The sequence below is a fragment of the Cyprinus carpio genome, chromosome B4, assembly GCF_018340385.1.
Source record: "Cyprinus carpio isolate SPL01 chromosome B4, ASM1834038v1, whole genome shotgun sequence".
In the NCBI taxonomy this organism is placed as follows: domain Eukaryota; kingdom Metazoa; phylum Chordata; class Actinopteri; order Cypriniformes; family Cyprinidae; genus Cyprinus; species Cyprinus carpio.
In genome coordinates this window covers 17,410,143-17,434,253 of record NC_056600.1, presented here as the reverse complement: position 1 = coordinate 17,434,253, position 24,111 = coordinate 17,410,143, and the positions used below count along the sequence as shown (strand labels likewise).

The window sequence follows — 24,111 nt, the reverse complement described above, 5'->3', positions numbered from 1 at the left end:
AAACAAACAGCATCCTTCCATAAAAATTCCATTGACTTTAAAAGCCTATTCATCCAGGAAGGGAATCTGGCTGGCTTTGACCCAAGGGCTGAAAGCTGGTGGAAGCCTTTGTAAGTAAGTGTTGCCTGCGAAATACCCTCAGAAAGGGAACCAAGCCAAAGAGGAAGTGGAAGCATTAACCTAATTCTTGAAGAGGAAATGATTGGCCACTCCATGTGATTGGCTGTAATTTCATAGGCTTGCTGCATGAGAAAAATATATGTGTTTGTGCACTAGCAGCAGGACACATTGAATATGCAGAAAGCCCATCCTTCATCAACATCCTACAGCAGAGCTCTTCACAGGAGAATGTTTCCATTTGATTGTGTGTCAACACACTGTATAGACAACATCAAAGTCCAGACTGGGATCCAGTAGGGTGCTTTATTGCCCTCAAACACACAGTATTCTCTTATCTCACTCTAGTTCTTATTCTGTGCTGCTTTTGTGGGAATGTGCCAGCCAGGCTGATTCAAGCTAAGCTTTGTCAACAGGGTCACTGAAATACTGTGGAGGACTACAGAAAATAATTTCAACTCGGCCCTAAGTTTGTAAAAATAAGCGCAGTTGCTTTTACCTTAATGCTTTTAATGTCTATGGGACAATATGTTCTGGAGGGTTATTATAGCAGAAATGGCATGCTTGTTTTTTTGAAAGTTTTTGTGAAAATTAACATTCATTTGGTTCCAAACCTGTTGGAACCTGAAGGACTTACCTTCTTCTGCAGAACAAAGAGGATATTTTGAAAAATGTTGGTAACCAGTTTTGGTGGCCATTGACTTCCACTAAAGGAAGGAATGAATGAATGAATGAATGAATGAATGAATGAATGAATGAATGAATGAATGAACGAGTGAGTGAAATGAATGAATGAATCAAGGAATAAGTGAGTGGAGTGGAGTGGATGAGTGAGTGAGTGAGTGAGTGAGTGAGCGAGCGAGTGAATGAATGAATGAATGAATGAATCAAGGAATAAGTGAGTGGAGTGGAGTGGATGAGTGAGTGAGTGAGCGAGCGAGCGAGCGAGTGAGTGAATGAATGAATGAATGAATGAATCAAGGAATAAGTGAGTGGAGTGGAGTGGATGAATGAGTGAGTGAGTGAGTGAGTGAGCGAGTGAATGAATGAATGAATGAATGAATGAATGAATGAATGAATGAATGGATGCTCTTTCAAACTTACCAAAAGCTGGGTTGTGAATTCTTGGATTCATCTTTTTGTCAGCTTTTCTTACCTTAATGCGCTTGCAAACTGAAAAGACTTGCGATCTGGTCTCTCATTCTTTCTACAAACTGAGGGACACATCTACAATATTTTCTGTGCACAATGCACAGAATGCACACTGTGCATAATGGACATGCTGTCCATAGAGCTTGTACTGAACCCGGAACCCTCCTATAAAAGCAGACCAAAGTTGTTTGCTTTGGATGTGAATGACGCATTTCGCCCTTGAGAGCCAAATACTGGCTCAGACCTATTTGTACGGCCACTTGTTGCTATGCTGTAGCGGATAGAAAAGAGAGAATGTGTGTGTGTGTGTGTGTGTGTGTTGTGTGTGTGTGTGTGTGTGTGTGTGTTTCAAAGTGCAAAGAGGTCTTTTCTCTAAATTCTGTAAGCCAGGCTTATTAAAGATGATTCACGAAGTGGACAGTGAAAATTGCAGCTAATTGGTCTCTCTCTGTTTCTTTTTCCAGCGTCTGATTCAGAGCAGGATGCTGCAGTGAAGTTGGAACAGGAGCGAGCTGAGATATTACGCAAATATGACATGGTGAGAGAAAACAGCTGCCATTCACTCACCAGCCAAATACCCTCCAATCCACTTCCTAGAAAAACAGAAGCACAGTAAACATATACTTTGATCCAATAGATACCTTCTTCCATCATAGTTAACAACCTGCAGTTTTCATCTGGAAGATTCTCTGTATTCTCATCTGTTGCTAAAACATTGTCTGTCAGATTTTTAGCAAACGTATCTGTTATGTTTCTGATTTAGAATGCCACAGAGAATAGGGCATCAATGGGGTGTTAGAAAATGTTTTATTATAACAGCTATCATGTGAAACACCTGTTCACCAGCTGTCTTGTATATCACTCATGTTGGGAGGCCAACTTTTATCCTTCGGTCATGTCTGGCTTTGTATCTTTCCAGACTTTCCAGAAGATATACTTGTTAAAATACATATTTGTCAAGTATGTAGGCTTACAGGAAAGAAAGTGGCACTTAAAGTAAAATGAAACCTTTTATTGCATGAAGGCAATAATGATCATGTGGTAATAGATATCAGCTCAGAATATTATGACTTCCTGTGACTGTTGTAAGAGTAATGTGTGTTTTCACTAAAGGGTTTTGTGATTTTTTTTTCCTCATGAAGTCTCTTGTGCGTGTCCAGTTTGTAAATTGATCATTTAAATTGAGTGTAATCTGAGCTCTCATTAGGGGGCTCTAATTCTGTAACGTGTCTGTTAATTGGATTGAGATAAGCTCCCGTACACTGGGATTTGTCTCTTGACTCAGAAAGCATAACACGTATGCACTTAAGGTTTTTTTTTTTTTTTTTTTTTTTTTGCGTACATATTTTTCACCCTCTAAAATGTTAGTTTTCCCCTTTAAATTGATAAATTTTTGTACTATTAGCTCCTAATGCCCTAAAACTTATAGTAGTTTGACCACAAATTAAAATTCAGTTTTATTCTTTATTTAGTTTATAAAAAAAAAAAAAAAAACTATTTATTCACCTTCATGTTATTCAAAACATGTATGATTTTATTTCTCAAGAATAACTTTTTTTTTTTTTTTTTGGTTATTTTTATTTATTGGTTGGTTGGTTTGGGTCAGTGGCATGCAGAGAAACCCTTTCAGTGGCATGCAGAGAAACCCTTTGTGTTTCAATTTTCACTATTAACTAGTTTTGTTAGCATACCTATTATTAACGTATTGGCTGTTTATTAGTACTTATAAAGCACATATTCTGTATGACCATATTCTACATCCCTAATCCTACCCAATACCTAAACAACAACTACCTTACTAACTATTAATAAGCAGTAAATTAGGTGTTTATTGAGCCAAAAGTCGTAGCTGATGGTTTGTAAATAGCAAGAATTGGACCTTAAAATAAAGTGTTTTGTGTTGTTTGGGTTTGTTTTTTTGTTTTGTTTTGTTTTGTTTTGTTTGGTTTGGGGGTTATATTGTTGTTTTGTTTTGTTTGGTTTGGGTTCTTTTTTTTTTTTTTTTTTATTGTTGTTGTTGTTGTTGTATTGTTTTGTTTCGATATGTACCTTTTTCTGTTTGGTTTGGATTTGTGTTTTGTGTATTGTTAATGAAAGTAAAAGAGGACTGGAGCTTTCAGGCTCCTGAAGGATCAAACAAAACAGCATAAAAGCAGTGCATGTGTGATTCATGTACTATATTTTTCAGAAGCCAAACAATATTCTCTACAGACTGAAATGTAAGTATTTATTCACTAAAAGTCTTGTGAATTTTTATAGACATGCTAAGAAAAAGTTGAGATGTCTCATTCATAAAGAAATCGCTCACTTCAGTCTGATTTAATAAAACCAGTCACAATCATTTTTTCACAGACTGATTTACTGAATTCAACTCACTGATTTATCCCCAGAGCAGTGTGTTAAAAGGGATGAATTTAGAGCCCAACTTCCTTCCCAACAGTAACAGTTGGACTGTCAGCACAATAAAACCCTCTCTGAGAAGATGTGTCCTAAAAGCATCGCATAATGGCATTAACAGCCATAAAAGCAGTGCATCTGCAAAAAACTTTATTATGTATATCCTGGAACTTGTGCCACTGATGTTCATGTTGTTTAGGCTTTAGATGTGGGTGGTGTCACGTTTTCATGGAACATTTCAGAAGGAAGTAACAGAAGGGAAGTGTGAATGTCACTGAGCCAAGAAGTGATGTCTTTTAATCATTGTTTAAATGACAAATGTAAACTTGTTATTACATTGTTGTTCTTGTGAGGTCATTTTCTCAAGAGGGATAATTAAATGCAGAAAGACATGAGAAAAAACAGTGGAGGAGGGGTAAGTCCTTGGCGCATGTCGCCGGCCGAAATATTTCCCACAGCCATGTCACTGTGACATGCTACCAGATTATCATATCCCACTGTAGATTTATGCCTGTGACACATAGTAGGCTATGCTATTTTAATATTGTCTGTTTATCGGTTATCATGTCAAAATCATCTTGAAAGTGAAGTAATCAATCCGCAGCAGCCTCTACAGAATCTTTTTTTTTTTCTGCTCCCTTAAGACTGAAAATATATACAAAACTAATTTTAAATGAAGTCTCTATGTCATGTGGCTTGGAATTAATGGCACAAGTTTAACCTTAGAAGAAGTTTGTTTAAAAAAAAAAAAATGCTGTGCGAATGTGTGGTCAGAACACGACTTGTGTGTCTTTCTACTTTCTTAAACACACTGTTCTTACTCAAGGATGATCTGTTTCTGCTCTAGGCACCCCTCTCTCTTTATTTCTGCTGTTTGAATTGTTTATTTGTGTTATACTGAACCTGTCCACCCCTCATTACCTGCCTAAAATATGTATGAATAACAAATTCACAGATCAGTAGAGTCATACGCTTTGAGAACTCAAGCTTTCAGCAACTTCGCACACACACATACATACTAAAACAGTGTCTCAACTGATGTGTACTCACAGCTTTGTGTTATTTGTGCTTTCAGGGTAAAGAAAGTGCGAAGGTGGAGCCGTGGGAGGAGGCCAATTTTGATCTGTATAAAGCGGTGGACCGCTTCGGATTCCTGCAGTAAGAAGCATGCATTATTCTGTTCTGTGAGATCTTACATGAGTGAGGAGATGCAGGTACTGGAGAAACCCAGCAGAGAGCTCAAAGTGTCTGAGCATTCACTGTAAACCCTTATCTTGGTGTCTGTCTGCTCCTTTGGCCTCTCCTGTCTCCTCAGTTCTACTCTCTTCTCGCCCTGGCAGGGAGGTTTGTGGCTTAACCAGGCCCCTTAAACAGCAGTGCACTATGCGATATTTATAGAGTGCCACATGTGTCTGGCAGATCATGACTCTATAATTGTAGGGGCAGAGAGACGGGAGGAAAGAAAAACGGCTACAAAAAAATAAATAAAAAAAATGGTAGCAGAGAGAAAGAGACTGAAAAAGATTGAAAGATAAGTTGCTAAACTGGAAAGGTCCAATGAAGTATACGCAGATGTGAGATGTAATTGTTTCTTACGGTTTTCTTTTTGATTTGCTTTGTACTTTTTATTTTTTTTTTTTTTTTTTTGCATTTTTCGTATTTTATTTTTGTGTATATGTTGTTGTTGTTGTTGTTGTTTTTTTTGCGTTGTTTTTCTTTGCTTTTTGTTACTGTGTTTTATTTAATTATTCTTTTGTTTGATCTGTATCTTAAGTTTTGATTTGTTGTCTTTTGTTTTCTGTTTTGCTTTTTTTTATGTTTGTTTGCATTTTTTGTATGCATATATTTTTTCTGTTTTTTTACTTTGCTTTTTTGTTCTTGTGTTTTATTATTATTTTATTTTGTTTGCTCTATATCTTAAGTTTTCTGTTTCTTTTGATTTGTTGTCTTCTGTATTGTATGTGTTGTGCTTTTTTTGATTTGATTTTTTTTTTCATTTTTTTTTTTTTTTTTTTTTTTTTTTTATTTAATGTTTTTGCTTTATACATAACATATGAACAAAGGGTCAGTAATTACACTGATTGAATTTTCACTAACATTGAATTTTAACAAATGTAGCTGCCTATGTAGACAAAAAGGAAGCTCACTAGGGTTTGGAACAGCTTCTTAATGTCGTATCATGGCTTCCCTGGGTTACTTCATGGATATCCCATATCAGATCCAAAATAGTTGCTATGGAAACAGTCATTTCCTGTTTGTGTAGCTGACTAAGATCTCGCACTTTGAACAGATTCAGGGGTGGGGGTCACGGGGGCATCATTACCAATACTGATGTTTATTTATCCAGCGTGTGGACTTCCTGTGGAACAAAGTAATTCCTTTTTCAGTAATACATGCGAGATTTGACGTCAGCAACATAAACCAGTGTATGATTTATTGATGCGATTTCTCTCCCTGTACGAACATCATGTTATGTGAAAAGTGGGCAGACATTAGTGGCTATTTGAAACCATAAATCTCTGAGTCCAGTAGTCTAAATACTTTTGTTTCAACAGAAGAGAATTGAGTTTAGTCCAAGTGTATATTTCCCTTCTTTAATCTGATGTGATTTGCCTTTCACAGTGAGGATGAGCTTCCAGTGTATGACGTAGTGGAGGAAAAGGTGAGTCAAGGTGCTGTATTTGTTGTGACACCAAAACTGTGATAAGTTTAAAGCCAACTTGATACTTTCATAGTGCATCTGTGAAAACTTCACAGGGTTTTATCTGGAAAACTAGAGCAAATACATCAGTAGGATGAGAAAAATACAGTATAAATTTTTTATCAGCCGCGACTTTTTATCTCACAATTGTGTTTTTTTTTTTTTTTTTTTTTTTTCAGAATTGCGTGATATTGACTCACAATTCTGAGAAAATATCAGTCTTCTGATCAGTCAGAAATCTCGCCCAACTGGAACGGTGCTTTGCATTTCCAGGCTCTGGTGTTTCTAGTCACATTTACATATTTTCAGAGCCGACAACATAACGTGAAACCTATGAAAATGATTTTAAAAAAAGCACATGGTGCCATAGTTTCATCACTTTACAGTATCGCAATGACCATCTTTTTCAGGACCTGTCTTAGTTTAATGAGTGGGAAGATGACATGAAGCAACGCAAGGTTAGCTGCATTGAAAACAGATGAGCGCACATATGCATATACAGCTTCCGATCGGGGCGAAGTTCACGGGATTTTGTCCACAGAATGATAAGAGCACACGATATTATTTAACACCCAGTATTTTAACGTAAGAACTGCAAGCCATGCATACAGCGCCAGACATAGACAGATTTTCTGGTACGCAAAACAATTACTTTAAAGGAACTCGTTTAGCTTATTGCCGTTACTGTGGCCGCCAACAACATCACAGCTTAACCCTGCACACATTTTTGTATTTAGTTATATTGAAAAAGTTTCAGTTCAGTCTACCTTTTTTACCCCGTTTTAACATGCATTTCTATGGAGACCGGCTGTAGTTGTCGGACAAGATGACGAATAGTAGCGGCTGCACATAATATGTGCGTTCTGATTGGTCAGATCGCCTGTCAATCAAGCTCCCTGCAAAAGGTCAATTGTGAGATATAAACTCGCAATTCTGAGAAAATATCAGTCTTTTTCCCTTCAGAACTGGAATTTATAAACTTGCAGTTGTGAGTTTATATCACACAATTTTGATAAAAAAAAGCCAGAATTGTGAGTTTTTATCACGCAATTCTGAGAAAAAAAGTCTGAATTCTGAAATAAAAAGTAGCAATTACCTTTTTTTTATTCATTTGTGGAAACGGTCTTCCATAGATTTCAGCAGGGTTATGTTTTGTAATTTATCACAGTTAATCACTTTATTTCCTGTGTAGAATTGCAGAATATATAGTATATAAAATAAATGCATGTCATTGGATTAGTTGCATTAACTGTAAAAAAAGGTTGGGCACCTGTCTGAACTTGAGCAGAATGGACTTCATACTTCTACTAAAAATCCCTTTCTCACCAGTTGTTTAAACGTAAATGCAAAAATTACTCAGAAAAGTGACTTTCTTGATCGCATATTTATCATCATGACAGAAAGCACTTAAACTGTCATGTTGTAACGTAATAATGAGTTTTAAATTGGAGAAACAGAGTAACATTGCTGCCTCAGAGGCCATTATGTTCATGTAGAAGAAAAAGCAGAGCAGATTTTCAAAATTACTTTTTTTGGGGGTTACTTTCTAAATTTTAATATGGCTGTTCTAATATTGCATTCTAGATCTCACTGAAATCCATTTTTATTAAAGTCCACCTAGTATTGCTTTGGATTAAACATTTAGGTGTGCTTTTGTCTCTTTTGTTTAATTTATTGTACTGTGTGTTTGCTTAGCAAAAACATCTGGAAGTGGAGAGAACGACAAAATGGCTGAAAATGTTGAAGAGCTGGGAGAAATACAAGAACAGTGACAAGGTGCGTGTCCTTCATAAACAGACTGTAACTCTCTGATGGACTTTGAGAAAGGCAGATTCTCAGTCTTTCATCTTGTGTGTGTAAATGGCTAAAGTTCCCTTTGGCTGTCTCTGTCCTTGTATTGGCCGTCATTGGACCATTCCCCTAAGAAAACCTCTGTCCTGCTTCAGCTGAACAAAATCCATCGGTTTCTATTCGTCTATGTGTTTGGACATCTTCAGGCAGCTGTTAGTGTGTTAAATTGCATTTCTGTCCATTAACAGTGTCTAGTGTGAAATGAGAAATCTTCATATCGCCTGAGGTGGAGCGTGACAGCTGTGCAGTTTATTACTCTGAGTAGAACTAATTATTACTTCTTATTATTAGTCCAATTAGTTTGATTAGACTGTCACACTGTGTCTGAACTAAATGAGCATTAGCAGCATGCTGCAATGCATCAAAAGCGCAACAAAACTGTCTTCGTTTTTTCAAAATGTTTGTCATATTTTATAAATGTTTATTTAAAAAAAAACTGTTGTGAAATGATGCCATTTCTATTAACCGATGTCATGCGACTAAATTTTTTTCCTCTCATGATAAGTCATGGCAGTGGATGTTCATGATCATGTGATCGACGAATGATCATGTGACTTTTACGTACCCCAGATGACCTGTAAATGTGGAAAAACTGTTTAAATTGCAGTTTTACGAAATAATACTTTTTTGAATTGCCTGAAAAGCGAGCGTAAAAAAAAAAAAGTTTTTGCGAAATTGACGTGTTTCCATTGAGCATATTTTCAATATACAATTTTAATGTGCGCAATTTGAGCAATTTTATATTTTTATAACAAAATTATTTAGTTTATAAAAATCCACTTTGGGATACCCTGCTACATAGTTTTGATCTGCAGGTTTGTTTGGGTTCTGATTCCACTGTACTGCACACACTCACTCTAAAGACATCTTGTTCAAAGAGGTTTTTTTTTTTTTTTTTTTTTCTTGTAGAACAGATGGAGTCATTGACTTCTTACACGTCCGCAATTACAAAACCAATCCCTGTCAACAAACACACTTAAACACACAAGCAAACACACACTTAAACACACAAGTAAACACATACATACACCTGCCAATTTGTAATGTCTCGTTTTATTCAAATAAACAAACAGTTTTAAACGCCTCATTTTGCTGAGAATAGGGTCAGAAACACATACAGTCATTAGGTTTGTGGCTGTGGGATATGTGCCCACTGCTGTCTGTCAATAATCTGTTCCTCAAGAGCCTCTCGAAGATTATTAATATCGTCGTTACCATTATAGTAAGTGAACTACTCAGCAGCCATCAATTCACATACACATACACACATGGATTGGCCCTGAGGGCAGAAGAGACGTTCAGGAAATCATTTAGCAGCAGTAATGTGAACAGATGAGTGCAGGAAACGGAAGAGTGTTCATTCCTCTCTTTCACCTCTCAACCCCTCCACAGTCGTACATCTCTTTCTCTCTCTCTCTCTCTCTCTCTCTCTCTCTCTGTTCCAGCGGGTGAGTTTAATTGTAGCTGAGAGACGATTCATGCCGGCCATTAGCTTTTGTGGTTTCAGCATTTTGCTTTTGAGCTTTTAATCTGTTCTCTGATGGGAGTTTAATCTTTACTGACTGCACAATTACCTGTGAGAGACACAGACACACAGATGTATTCCATTACTCTGCTATTGAATGTGTTTAGACAGCGTGATTATCCGTATTGAATGTGTCCTAATAACCAAGCTAGCAGTATCTGTGGCCACATCATTTAAGTTATATTATATACTGTGTATATATATACCCTGTCCAACCCCCACCTCCATTTTTTTCTAATTTACCTATTTTTATCATGCTTTCTCCTCCTCTTAGTTCAGTTTAACACATTTCACCCAAAATCAGCTCAGAAAATGTGGAAAGTCTGCCAATTCCATCTGAGTCTTCTTCTAGCCAAGAGAAAGAACAAAGGCATCTGTCTCTGATATCGTTGTCTATATTCCAGACTGCAGAGAGTCTATGGCGTGACACTTTTCTGTCTTTTTTTTACAAAAATTAAAAATATAATACTAGTAATAATTAATTAAATGATAAAATATTCATTATACATTAAATACTAATAAATTAAAATAAATTAAAAAGAAAAAAAACAGAATTCATGTATACAGTGACTAGGTGAAAGTTTTTAATTTTTAAAAATAATTGTAATATTTTGGGTGGAACATAAATGGTGTGACGTCATAATGAAGAAAAATCCTTAATGTAGTTTAAAGTAGTTTATTAAATCCTTTAAAAAAATGTAGTTTTGTTAAAATATTATTTGTTTAATTGAATATATTTTTAATATATTTTCTATGTATCCATCCATCCATTCATTGACCAACTAATCTAAATCATGTGGTGCAACCAAAGTCAAAATGTTGAAACAAACATATTAAGCAGCATAATTATTTTCAATTGATCATAATAAGAAATGTTGCTTGAGCATCAATTCGGCATATTAGAATGATTTCTTAGATAATGTGAAGAGTAAGAGGCTTCTTTCGAAAACATTAAAAACAATATTTAATTTTTTAATCATGACTACAATGTGTTCATTCACATAGTTGAGGTTTAGAGGTTTATTGAATTCTAATTGTGCTTTTTTTGTGTGTTTGTGTAGCTGGTGAGGAGGATCTATAAGGGAATTCCGCTGCAGCTCAGAGGTCAGGTTTGGTGTTTGCTGCTCGACATCCCCAAAATCAAAGAGGAGAAAAAGGACTTCTATGAGGTAAATGCAGTTTCTCCATTCCAGCATAGGCATGGCTTTTTTCAGAGCTAGTTTATTCCACATAAATGCATGTGTGTGTGTGTGTGTTTGTGTGAGAGAGAGAGCGAGAAAGAGAGAGAGAGAGGCAATCACAAACTCTTTGCTTAAATATGACTTTCCAAAATAGCCAACCCCTGAGGTTTGCAATGTAACACTTAAGTGGTTTGACACACACACCACAGAGGGAAATATCACTCCAAACGGACAATAGCAGCTTTACTAAAGCCCTGTAGCATCCAAATGGACAGAAAACATGATTTGCAGCTTGCATTCCTTTAACTGAAGGTGTTTGTGTGGCAGAAATCATGCTGTGGTCTGTCAGCGTGTCGTTAGATGCATTTGTGGCCTGCAGAGTGTTGACTATATAGTTAGTAATATTTATTATGATCTCCATGAACTGTCTCTTTCTTTCCCCAGAAACTGAAGATCAGAGCCAGAGGTTTGTCTCCTGATGTCCGTCAGATTGATCTGGATGTGAATCGTACATACAGAGATCACATTATGTTCATGCACCGCTATGATGTCAAGTGAGCATCCAAACACACACACACACACACACAGGAGGTTTAAATGCTGCTGGCCACATTGGGCAAAGCCAGCTGACCATTAGGGGCCCCTTGGCCTCTTTATGAATATAACATGAGCTGACCACTGAGTGCTCCAGGCCCCTCACCACGCTGCATCTAGGCCTCTTAGCACAAACAGCACAAGCTGCCCACTATATAGGGTACCTAGGCCCTCCTGCAAGCTGACCACTAACCTCTTGGGGCCTTTGTCACTTAATGCTTAAAATGATCACTGGATCTTAATTTTAACATGCATGGCAAAATGTACAGCAATATAATGAATCTATGCAACTTCTTTACAATTTTTTATTATTATTATAGGCAAGGTCTTATTTATGTGTTTGTTTGTTTTGTGTGTGTGTGTGTGCGTGCGTGCGTGCATGTGTGTGTTTTCATGTGTCCAACCATTATCCATTATATTACAGAAATAAAATAAACAAATTATTTGCTTCAGTTAGAGGCAGTTTATTTATTTGTTTGTTTGTTTTTTGTTTTCTGTTGTTTTTTATAAGCAAGTTATTGAAGTATCCAAACATTATTGTTTTGTTTTAGTCGTTATTTATTTTATTTTGTTTTGTTGTTTTGTTTTGCTTTGCTTTGCTTTATTTTGTTTTTCTGAATTCCGAACAATTAATTCAGTTAAATATCCAACAGTTCAAATTGTGGTGTTTTATCAGGCTTTCGTACTGAATTGCTTTGCTGATGGAGGCTTTTTTATGTAGGGCTTTAATCTGTGTCTGTGTAAAATAAATTTTTTATTTCTCCTCGGAGATGCTTCTATTTCTCATGGCCATAAAACTGCTACATTTAACCAGCATGTGAAATGGAAAAGTTGAGAACGCAATGGTGCGAGAGAGAGAGACACCCACAACCCACCTTTTCTCTTCGAGTTATTGGTGTATTGAATTGTGACAGGGCTAAAGCGCCCATATTGACTGATGTGACATTTAACTGTGGAGACTGAAAGGGTCAGACCATTCTCACAGTGTGGCCTTAGACATCCATAAGAACAAAAAAAGCAATGAGACAATGAGAGAAAATACAAAAATGTGCTAAACCTAATGACCCATGACATATAAAGCAGAAAAACAGAATTGATTATTTGACCATAGTTGTTTTGTGTGTGCTTGTGTGTTTCAGACAGCAGGATCTGTTTCATGTGCTCACGGCATATTCTGTATATAACACAGTGAGTAAAATATGTCCACAAATATTGCCATGTTGATTCCAATTGACATCACATACTGAATTAAAATGCTACCTCAGTAGCGATCATTTTTATGAGTATGTGTCTTGCGCTTGTTTTATGTGTGGAAAGAACCTGCACACTATGGATTCTCTCTCTCTCTTGTGTGTGTGTGTGTTTAGGAGGTGGGCTATTGTCAGGGCATGAGTCAGATCACTGCTCTGTTACTCATCTATATGAATGAGGAAGATGCTTTCTGGGCACTGGTCAAACTGCTGTCTGGACAGAAACACGCCATGCATGGTACACACACACACTTTTACTCATTCTAGAACAGTGCTGTTCAACTGGTGTTGAGTAGTAGTAGCAGTTGTTGTAATAATAATTATAATAATAACTAGGGATGCACCGGTTGACCGGCCATAAATCAGTACCAGCCGGTTTTTGCTTAAAATACGCGATCGGCAATCGGCCGGTTTTTGGTCTTTTTTCGGCCGATTTTTCCGGAAGCGCACCCGCGTACACAGACTACATTTTAATCATTCGCTATCATGTCATTTGTGTGGAAGTATTTCAAAATCTGTGCGCAGGACACGGCAGCCGTTCAGCACTGGAAGTGCAGAGTTACATGTCTGAGGCACAGATAGCAGGAAGTGAACAGCCTACTGCACAAAATAAGAGCCCCTTTCCTGCGCTCGCTGAAGTTGCGCGAGCGTACTGTATGTGTGAGCTGAATATGCGTTTTTAGTGAGTGAAGGGATGTTCAGCTCAACTTCTCGCGTGTTGGATGAGAAAAATGTTTTTTTTTTTTTTTTTTTTTTTTGTAAAGTAGAACTTGCATACACGTTTGAGAAGCCATAAGTAAACGTCAGTTCTGTATAGGATGATTATTTTTATTTTACCTTAAAATTACATCGACTTAATTTGATTTAAAAATCACCTGCTATAGCACATTGAAAAAAAGTGTTTCATTCATCCAATTAAAAAAATTTAGAGTAATGATTCACATCTATATTTTTTTTAACTTGAGACAAAGGTTATTTATTTTTCATTGGCACAAGTAAAAAAAATATAGATGTGAATCATTACCCTATTTTTTTTTTTTTTTAATTGGACGAATGAAACACTTTGCATCTTTGTTTTATTCACACCAACATTATTTGATTTTAACGTTTTGGAATAATTTATTTATGTAGCATACTTTTATTTAGTCTCACTTGTAAAGACCTTTTTTATTTAAAACCAAATTTAAAAACTAATACAAATACTGAATGCTGATTAAGGATTATCTTATATATTGTGGAATGTGTGTTGATTTTTTTGTTTTGTTTGTATATGTATTTGTTTGTTTTATTTTATTTTGGTTGGTTTTAGTTTTTTTTTTTATGTAAGGTTCTATGTAGTTTCAACCCAATTCAAAAACAAAAGCTAAATGCTGATGTCTGTACCATCTATGTTTGTATTGAATGCAGGCTACTTACTGTGCAGTTACTGCCGTTAATTTCAGATGGTTACGGTTATTGTTTTCAATAGCCAAAAGCCCGTTTGGCCTATTAAATACCAAATAAACATCTTGTCTATGCATACTTTCCTTCTTTCTTGTTTGTTGCTTATAAAAAATCGGAAATCGGTATCGGAATCGGCCAGTTTGCTTGTAAAAAAATCAGTATCGGAATCGGCCATGAAAAATCATGATCGGTGCATCCCTAATAATAACAGATAGTTAGAAATGGCAAAATGCAAGTTTCATAAGGGAAAAGAAAATGCTTGTAGCAACTCATAATGTAATAATTGCACATAATGTAATAAGTATTACATTATTATTGTAATAAAATATACATAATGTAACAGTTTTCTCAAAATGTAATAAAATCTTGAGCTCATAATGTAATAACAATTATTACATTATGAGAAATGTATTACATTATAAACTGACCTAAAATGTTGTAATATTGTCATAATTATATAATTATACTTGTAATAAGGTGTAAGCAGCCCAGTATAAGGGACAGTCAATATTTGTGTTGTTATTTAGCCTATGTGTATAAGATATTTATAGAGAGCGAGAGAAAGAGATTAACTTGCACAGATTAATTGTTGACCTTAAGATTTTAGTTTGCGATATAAATATTTTAAATTTTTATTTCATGTGGACTTTAACATCTCAGGTAATGTCCGTGGTATGATGACAACGACAGTGGTTACATATAAATATATTTTAAATGATCAAAATTATTGCTAGGAACAATTCAGTGTTGCCCCTACTGAATTCTGTGTTCTTGAATTGAAGGCATTTTTTATGAACAAATTTGGAAAAAACAAAAGTTTCCAAAGTCTAATGAAGTCTGAGAAAGATTGTGTTATCTGCCTCGGGCAGCAGCAGCACAGAGCACAAGTGAAATGAACAATTCTTCACTTTAATACAAGTTTTAACGTGGATGTACATCAGAGGATATGCTGAAAAATAAAGTACAGTTTACAATCACACATCATTTCTGTGCCTATAAGCGGTTTTAACCAGGGGAATCATCAGTTGTGCCTGTGAAGAATGTGTCAGTTACATGACACTTACCTCAGGAAGATAAAACTGTTCAATCATATCGCCACAATTATAAATACATTAGACCTATACATTTGTGTAGAATATAAACAAGTTTTTATAACAACCATTTAAATGACTATCCCCCGGTTTCACAGAAAAGGCTTAAGCCTAATGCCAGACTAAAATGTAAATCTGAGCTGTTTCAACTGAAAGAAACTTGCTCTTACTGATCTTAAAATATATCGGTGCCTTTCATTTCTTTGAATTCAATTCACAGTGTAGCCTAATAAGCCTGATTTTCTTTTAATAAAACTATGATTTTTTTATGATGTTTTGTGCTCAAATGTATTATATTGAAAGATAATTATGATATTGTTAACATAATAATATTTGTTTTAAATTATGTGCTGGTATTACCTTATGAACTGTTATTACATTATAAGTTGCCACAGTGTGTTCATAATGTAATAGATTTCTCATACAATAACCTATTATATTATGTGAAAAATTGTTATTACATTAAAAAATTATTATTACATTATGAGCTCAAAATTTCATTGTTTTGAGAAAATTATTACATTCTGAACATTTTATTACAATAATAATGTAATACATATTACATCATGTGCAGTTTTTACATTATGTGTAATTATTACATTATGAGTTGCTACAATTGCTTGCTTTATTAGTATGATAATTCATTTTTTTTATACGTAATGATTTATTTAATTAAATAAATATATGAAATGAGCATAGGCTATGCAGTTCGTAGTATCATAAAAAAATGTGTTATTTACTGTGTTGAGTCACCACTTGATGTCCAAAGCAAAATGAGAAAACCACTGAGCTACAACATTTATTTCATGTTCTGTATACTGTAAACATGCACTTTGCATATGATTTTTGTACTACATTGAAAAATGTTGTGTTTGTCTAGGTTTCTTTGTACCAGGGTTCCCTAAACTCATGCGCTTCCAGGAGCATCATGACCGGATCCTGCAGAAGATGATGCCTAAGCTCAAACAACATCTAGTAAGACACACAAACACCTCCAAAACATCAAAAAGTGGGACATCTGAACTTTAAACCACTTCACTTGTAATACTTCACGGTACACATTACTTGCATCTGAGACTTTTCTAATAGTGTTGATATTAATTTTGTCCTGCATGTCCTAAATTCAGATTTTCACAATGTCTGCAAAAAGCTTCATATCCAGTCTTATTTTTGGACCATATTCCATAATTTCTGGCCTGTAATCTTTATTTGTCAGTGTAATGGTGTCTTTTTTCAAATAAACTTGAGCAGCTGGCCAACGCTGAGCGCTGATGTAACAAAGAATTCACAAAGAAATGCCAGCCTGGGATTCATTAAAGGGCAGAGTAATTAATAAAAGGCAATATTAATAAATAATGAGATGGATTAATTAATGAATTATTTGTGTGTGTGAGAGAGAGACAGTCTTTGATGTGAATGGATTAGGAAGAGGATAAAAGAGAATGATAAGCTTTCACTCAATAAAGTGTGAGAGAGAGTGTGTATGTGTGTGTGTGTGTGTGTGTGTGTGTGTGTGTGTGTGTGTGTGTGTGTGAGAGAGAGAGAGAGAGAGAGAGAGAGAGAGAGAGAGAGAACATATGGCTTTGTTCCAAATAATATGCAGTACAACCATAGCACTGTTTTTGCAGTATGTACAATTTTCTGCATGTATAGGATACCCGGATGACCTATATTTGCAGTATATAGCTATAAAGTTCACAGTGTGCACTTAGTTTTAGGATGATGAACAAGTAGAATTTTTTCCCCCTTAATTATATAATCAGACTGCCAAAAGTGGCTCAAAAAAGTTTTTTTTTTTTTTTTTTACATATAAGATTATAAGGAAAAGTATACATACATATATATGCATATTTTTTTTTTTTAAATATTTTTTATAATTAGTTGATATGTTGTATTTTGTAGTACACTAGTATGTTACCTATAGTATATATGTGTGAATGAATAAAATGTGTTTTTTATGTTTTATGTTTTTGATGTCATTCACTTACAATACCTGTCCCTTTGCTGCCCTCTACAGGATAATCAAGAGGTGTACACCAGCCTCTACACTATGAAATGGTTTTTTCAGTGTTTCTTGGATCGGGTATGCACTCTTTAAATGTTATTTCAGTAAATCCAAGCATATTATTATATTATGTTGCATTATTATCTGTTGTTCGTTGTGAAACCTTACTACTTTGACTGCATTAATGTGTGTTTTATTGAATAGACTCCATTCACACTTACATTGAGAATATGGGACATCTATATTCTGGAAGGAGAGCGAGTTCTGACTGCAATGTCCTACACCATCCTAAAACTCCACAAAAGTAATAACTCAGATACTCTACAGATAAATACAGATTTTTCATAAATACAAATGGGTGATAAATGTGCAAAATAAACCCTGAAAGGACTTGATCAGGATAGAATATAATAACTGTTATTAGCTATAATTAGTGTATGATTCTTCTTATAATTCAAAGATTTTGAATGTCCCATTCTAGTTGTAACTACTTGTATTCTCATCGCTCTATGTGTGTTTGTGTGTTAGAAACCCTCTTGAAGTTGTCCATGGAGGAAATTGTGAAGTTTCTGCAGGTGACTCTGTCAAAGGATTTCTTTTTGGAGGATGACTTTGTGATAGAGCAGCTTCAACAATCCATGTCTGAACTCAGACGATCTAAACTGGAGCTGCCACTTCCAGGTACTTTAAACACACACATGCACTGGAATCATAAAATGAGGGACACATCCTTCTGCACACACTGTCTCCTGGTAATCTCTCTCTGACTCTGTTCTGATCTCATGCACAAACACACACACACACACACTCATTCACTGCTGCTATGTGCTGTTTGTCTAATCTGCGTTCTCTCCCTTTCGCTTCAAACATAGCCTCTGCTTACACTAGTGGGTCTGGGAAAGGGGGGCGCCAACCCACCTACAAAACCAACCGGTGGGCAAAAATGCACTGACTACTTTATCTGTCAATCAACCAATCATTCGTTCGTCTACCCCCACTGCACACACATCCCTTTCACCTCGTTTGTTTCTCTGTCTTTCACAAAACCTGGATTTAGGGGAGGGTTCATTTACGTAAAATGTTTGTTTCGGGAATGTCACAAAAATGTGTTGTGGGGTATCGTATGTTAGAAACATGTAAAAAGACATTTATAATGGATACATTTAACTTAAGCAAATAAAAAACACACTTGTCAGTAGATAAAAGTGTCCAAAATTAACTTTTTGCCACATCTGCTAATGGCAAATGAATAAAGAAGATGATGAGAATCGAGAACCATAGATATTTCTTATTGGCCTTGAAACTTTTTTATTTTATTTATATATGTATTAATAAGCTGCCTACCTCGTTGCACTCCCAACACAAAAAATAAATCAATAACTAATTGTTTACAAAGATACCAGTGTTGGCCAGGCATGTGTCCTTTATATAAAAAAGTCCCAGTATGTGACAAACTTGTGATAAAAAAAATTATCTAACCTGACTGAAATGCTGATAATAAATGCACTTAGATAATTCACTGCCAAAAAATGAGCAATACAAACATTTTTAACATGGGTATTTTTGTATGATAGAGTATTGCATCATTAGCTTAGCAACATGCTAAATATTGAAATCAATTCCGAGTCGAGTCCGTTGGACAACGAGTCTTGATTTAAACCGTACATGCCATTCATTTGGTCAGCTCTGCAAATCTTAATTTTGGACAAAAAATATGATAACCAGCACCTTTGGAAGTGTTCACAGGTTTGTGTGTCTTTGACGTTTGCGTTCCTCAAGCCCTTTCTCAATGCACACCAATATCCGCCCTAACCATCAGTATCTGTTTGTAAACGTTCATCATTCCCTTGACGTTTTCTTCAGTTTCCTTCACTGCGAACGTGAATATTGTGCACATGCTGTGTGTTCCAAAATGTTGCCTAACACATCTTTTCTCCACATGGTTTATATGTTCACAGTCAGTCTTGAACTGTAAGTGTTGTGATAATATTTTCATTCATTTTTTTAGCTTCTTGACTCCTCAGTGTTCCCAATCTGAGCTTTGATTTGACACCAGCCGTGGATGTTTGTGATGTGATTTTATTTGAATGAAGTGTCAACTGTATATCTTGTTTTATTTGGCAGTTTGGTTCTTCTAAAAGACATTCAGCTGCATGAGTCTTGCACTTCAGTGTTTGTTTATATTCTGATGGTTTAAAGCAGGGGTCTCCAAACTCGGTCCTGGAGGCCCAGTGTCCTGCAGAGTTTAGCACCAACTTCCCTCAACACACCTGCCTAGAAGTTTCTAGCATGCCTAGTAAGACATTGGCTGTATCCGAAATCGCCCCCTAAACCCTCATTCACTATTCCTTATACTGTAGGTCACTAATTTAGCTTATTTGAAGGAGTAACTGAAAATGAGAGAGTGAATTCGGACACTGAGTGCACCGGAAGGACTGCCACTTCTGCATAGTTTGTGCTCGCTGTTTAATAATCATTTAAACTGGGAAACTGGCAGCTCCAGTAGTATGGATTTATCTTGAACTCTGTCATGGAAAATCATGTATAAACCCAATTTAATAATCAGTTTACAATTAATTTATTCCTGTGTTAATTACACTGTATTATGCTGTGGATGAATCCTATGTAAAATGAATGGATGGCTGATTCTGCTGCAGGTGCCATCTTCTGGCAAGATACGGCAATTGATTCTGCACTCGACTCTTACAGTGCATTATGGGTATTCTCTAGCCGTTGAGCGTGCAATGGTTGTACACTCGCTTTTGCGCTGCATTGTGGGATTGAATGAGTGGACTCGAGAACGTCTACTATGGTTTCGGGCACAACTACAAATGGCTGTCCCCTCAAATAGTGTCCTATTTGTGCGTGTAGGGGGCGATTTCGGAAACAGGCCTTGATTAGCTGGTTCAGATGTGTTTAATTAGGGTTGTAGCTAAACTCTGCAGGACACTGGCTCTCCTGGACCGAGATTGGAGACCCCTGGTTTAAAGACCCCTTGAAATGCGGTTTTCCGGAAGAGAGCATTTTTTTTTATTTGTTTGTGGAAGAGGAGTCAACAATGTTTTGATCTGTTTCAAATGAAAAGAGAAATTGCAAATTTTGAATGCAGATAAAGTTTGTATAAAGTTTCAATTTCATGGGGTCTTTAATACTTGGCATTTCTGTACAAATGTTAGCACTGATTGGATATTCCTCTGTCACCTGTGCAGGTAAGGAGGATGAGTTTCCTAAGAAACCATTAGGTCAACTTCCTCCTGAGCCTCCAGGATTTGCAAATCATGTGGCTAACGGGCAGCCGGTCGGGAAGACAGTTGAGGGACTTCCCCCTCGTGGTTCGAGCCCTGCCGCTAGCGTCAGTAAACAAGCAGAGTCTGGTCCCATCACTGATGGAACACCAGAGAGGTACCAAGAAATTCGGCCACCCAGCTCCCTGGACAAGGTGCCTCATCCAGACAAGAGCGAGAAGAATGGACGGGGTGTGGACACTCAAAAGGAACGGGTCCCAACCCACAGCAGCGCAACAGCTGGTGGGAAGGTGCTGACCCAGAACCAGGCAAATCACAACTCCAATGCTAGATCCAGCATGCGCAGGGATATTGGACCTCGTTGGGTCAAGCCTTCAGAGGGCAAACTAGAAGCAGTTAAGGCTGCAGCACTTCGGGAAAGCCAGTTGAGTCTCACTATGGGTGTCCCTCCCTCGCCCAGCTCCCCAACTCCAGAGGAGGCCACCAGGGAACAGCGCCGACCCCGTTCACGAGCATTTGTTCCGGGCTCCAACCGCACCTCCAATGCCTCACAATACGACAATGTCCCAGGACCAGGCGGAGAGGTTATAGAGATTATAGAGCTTGAGAAACCGCCCTCTCGTCCCCCCTCCCGACCATACGTCGGGCCTTCTTTGAGACAGGGCAGTCCCACACGTCCTCCTAGTGATGGAACTGGCATCTCTCCCTTTAGAATGCCCAAACAGAGCAAACCAGAACCCCATGCATCTTTGCACTACCCATCCGGCATGACTCCTGTCTACACTCCCTACGTTTCAGATTCTCAGTCCGAGGACAGACTATACGGCCAGCAGAACACTGAGCAAATTTACACAACTACGGGACGTGGCTCATCTAGCCCTTCACCAGAGAAAACGCTGATGAACAACAGCTACTTAACCTACCGACGGCCACCCCCAAACTTGCCCCCTCTCAGGGTTGCTCCTGCCGAGCTTTCATCCCAGAAAGACAGTGTTGGAGAGGGCGGGTATTACATGCGACAACCCACCCGACTGATGGGCTCTCCAGCTTACCTGCCCACAGAACTGCGTTATGAGGCACACAGACGGAGAGAGGGCTGGTATGGGGACATGGAGGTGGGGCCTCCGCGATCTCCTGTAGGACTACCTCGATCTCCCAGCTTCCAGAAAGCTCAGCTCTCTCCCATTCACCCTGTTCAGGAGTTTAACTTCGCCCCTGCAAATATCTCGGACGCTGTGCTCCATTTCAGAGGACCCTACCAAGAGCACTCTGGCAGACAACAGCTCCCCCCGCTGTTCGGAGGAACACACTACAGGCAGGCGCAGGAGGCCTTTGCAATGCAGGAGTCCATGCTGCTCTAAGAGGGACTGAGATAGAGGGATACACTGTATGAGTGATGGCTAGCAAGCATTTTTGTGTTGGTTTAATATTTTTGCATTCTTTTTTTGTTTGTTTGTTCGGTCATTCATTTGTCTGACAAGTCTTACCACTCAAGATTTGCCATTTTCAGGCATTTGTACTGATCAAAGACTGACTGAAGAATTTACTGTTGCTTTTGTTTGTACATTTTTGTCCGTAAAATAACCATTAATAACTGTCAATGTGAGTAATATAACAAAGCTTAAATGTGCAAAGAGAGATTTTTTTTTTTTTTCTTTGGTTAGCACACTGAGATATTTAAATAGAGGGTTATGGAAAGTCTTTTTCATATGGACAAACTCAGTTACTGATCAATTATCATCTATTTTTTTAATGCGTTTCAGACATTAGCATACTTTAGAGGACACTTTATTCCTTGATTGTGAATATATTTTTTTAAGAACAAAGATTTGTATAGGTTAGATATGTAAATTACAAACAACTAACAGTGAATGTAATCACTGTTGGACAGAATATTTCAATGCATCACTACAGTGTTCAAGTGAAAGCAAAACCTTGTTTGTAAGGCTTGTTTTTTGAGGTTATATATAAAATGTAGATATTTAATCTTAAATTGAAGGGGAATTTTAGGGGGTATGTGCGTTCTCAAAATCTGTTGCACTGACCAGCTAGTAGATCTCATAGTTTCAGTTCATTGAGGTAACGGATTAATAACTGATAAGACCAACTGATACCAGAGCTTGATGAAAATTATGAAAGCTGCCTTGGATGTGGCAAGCAGAATATTACAACACTGTTTCACTGTCATTAGCAGAGAAGTCTATAACAAAGGGTGAATTTAAGTAAATTGGGACCATTAAAGTGGCCCTATTTACCCAAATGAATCTGAAAAATGTCTCTCTGTGATGTCCAGTGCAAGTTATGCAAGTAGTTACTCAATCACAAATCTGGTCAATGATTCAATAATATGGCTGGTAGTTTGTAGCATGCAGCTGGAATTATTTAAATAATCTTTTTTTTTTTTTTTTTTACAACAGATTATCGAATTTCAATTTCACAAAAAGCACAGGTTTTACATGTTATAACACAATCAAGCTGAACATCTCATTGAAGATCTGTTGGTAAATTTTCCAGTCTGTATTCCAAATGAGTAAACCCTTTTTGAACACATTTTATTTCATTTTTGTTTTAAGTGCAAACTTGCTTTGCATGGATTTATTTCAGGAAGGTTTAAGTGAGGTTGTTAAACATGATTTTTTTTTTTTTTTTTTTAATTATGCATTTGCATAACTTTACCATCATTGTTTCCTCCAACCACATGGACATTAGGTAGACCTGTGTTTATCTTTGATCATCTTAACATTATTCACTAAACATTACTTACCATGTACCTTGACTTATACCGAGTTTTTATTTTTATTTTATTTTTTATGGCCAACTTGACTTGATTATATGGCTTGACAATACTACCAACTCATTTCACACATTCATTTATATATACCAGTATGTTTGCTACTGAAAATGTAGCAGATGGATTATTTCCTCATACAACACACACTCCTTATGTATCCCTCTGTGATCTCGTCTGCTATTCAGAATCATATCAATGCAAAAAGAAAACATTTATTCCCATGTCTTGTTCATGGACAAGCAAGCTAATTTATTCACTGCTCTAGCACCAAATTGTTTCCTTCTTCCAGGCTTGTCATTGCAGTATAATAAACTGGTTTAGCACACTTCATTTTGACAACATTCCATTTCAGATTGTTGAATTGAATATGCCTTTGTTAAACTGATAAATGCAACTTAATTATCAGCATTCCCCATCTCTAATAAAACAGCATGGGGTGATTAAAAAAAAAAAAATAGTGGCTGCCATTTTTTGTGTGTGTGTGACAGTTCGAAATATGCAGTTGTGTTCTGACATCTCATTTGTATAAATGTATCAAATTCTAAAGAATGCAAAATATTTGGATGCATGATCTTCTTACAACCACCAGATGTCTCCTTCTGCTTAAACATATTGTGCAATTTGATACCAGAGATCTATTTCAAACTTAACAATTCATGAAGAAGTAGGTAAGGGTGGTGCAGGATTTTACTCAGAATGACGCTCAATATAAAAGTTTAATCTTCATTATATATCACTTTATTGACTCTACAATAACGTGCAGGCCCA

The 24,111-nt window shown here is 36.7% G+C and overlaps 1 protein-coding gene across 3 annotated transcripts in view; it reads left to right on the top strand.

Moving 5' to 3' along the window:
• usp6nl (USP6 N-terminal like) overlaps positions 1 to 23,798 on the top strand; it is a 59,743-nt gene extending 35,945 nt beyond the window's left edge. For all 3 annotated transcript variants that reach the window (XM_042722237.1, XM_042722236.1, XM_042722235.1), the window contains 13 exons: positions 1,734 to 1,807; positions 4,742 to 4,824; positions 6,289 to 6,328; positions 8,063 to 8,143; positions 10,805 to 10,912; positions 11,369 to 11,478; positions 12,658 to 12,706; positions 12,886 to 13,006; positions 16,183 to 16,277; positions 17,320 to 17,385; positions 17,512 to 17,611; positions 17,836 to 17,988; positions 20,517 to 23,798. In XM_042722237.1, the coding sequence (XP_042578171.1) occupies positions 1,734 to 1,807; positions 4,742 to 4,824; positions 6,289 to 6,328; positions 8,063 to 8,143; positions 10,805 to 10,912; positions 11,369 to 11,478; positions 12,658 to 12,706; positions 12,886 to 13,006; positions 16,183 to 16,277; positions 17,320 to 17,385; positions 17,512 to 17,611; positions 17,836 to 17,988; positions 20,517 to 21,913 (2,477 nt within the window). In that variant the 3' untranslated portion in view covers positions 21,914 to 23,798. The remainder of the gene's footprint in view (positions 1 to 1,733; positions 1,808 to 4,741; positions 4,825 to 6,288; positions 6,329 to 8,062; positions 8,144 to 10,804; positions 10,913 to 11,368; positions 11,479 to 12,657; positions 12,707 to 12,885; positions 13,007 to 16,182; positions 16,278 to 17,319; positions 17,386 to 17,511; positions 17,612 to 17,835; positions 17,989 to 20,516) is intronic.
• The last annotated feature ends 313 nt before the right edge of the window (positions 23,799 to 24,111 follow it).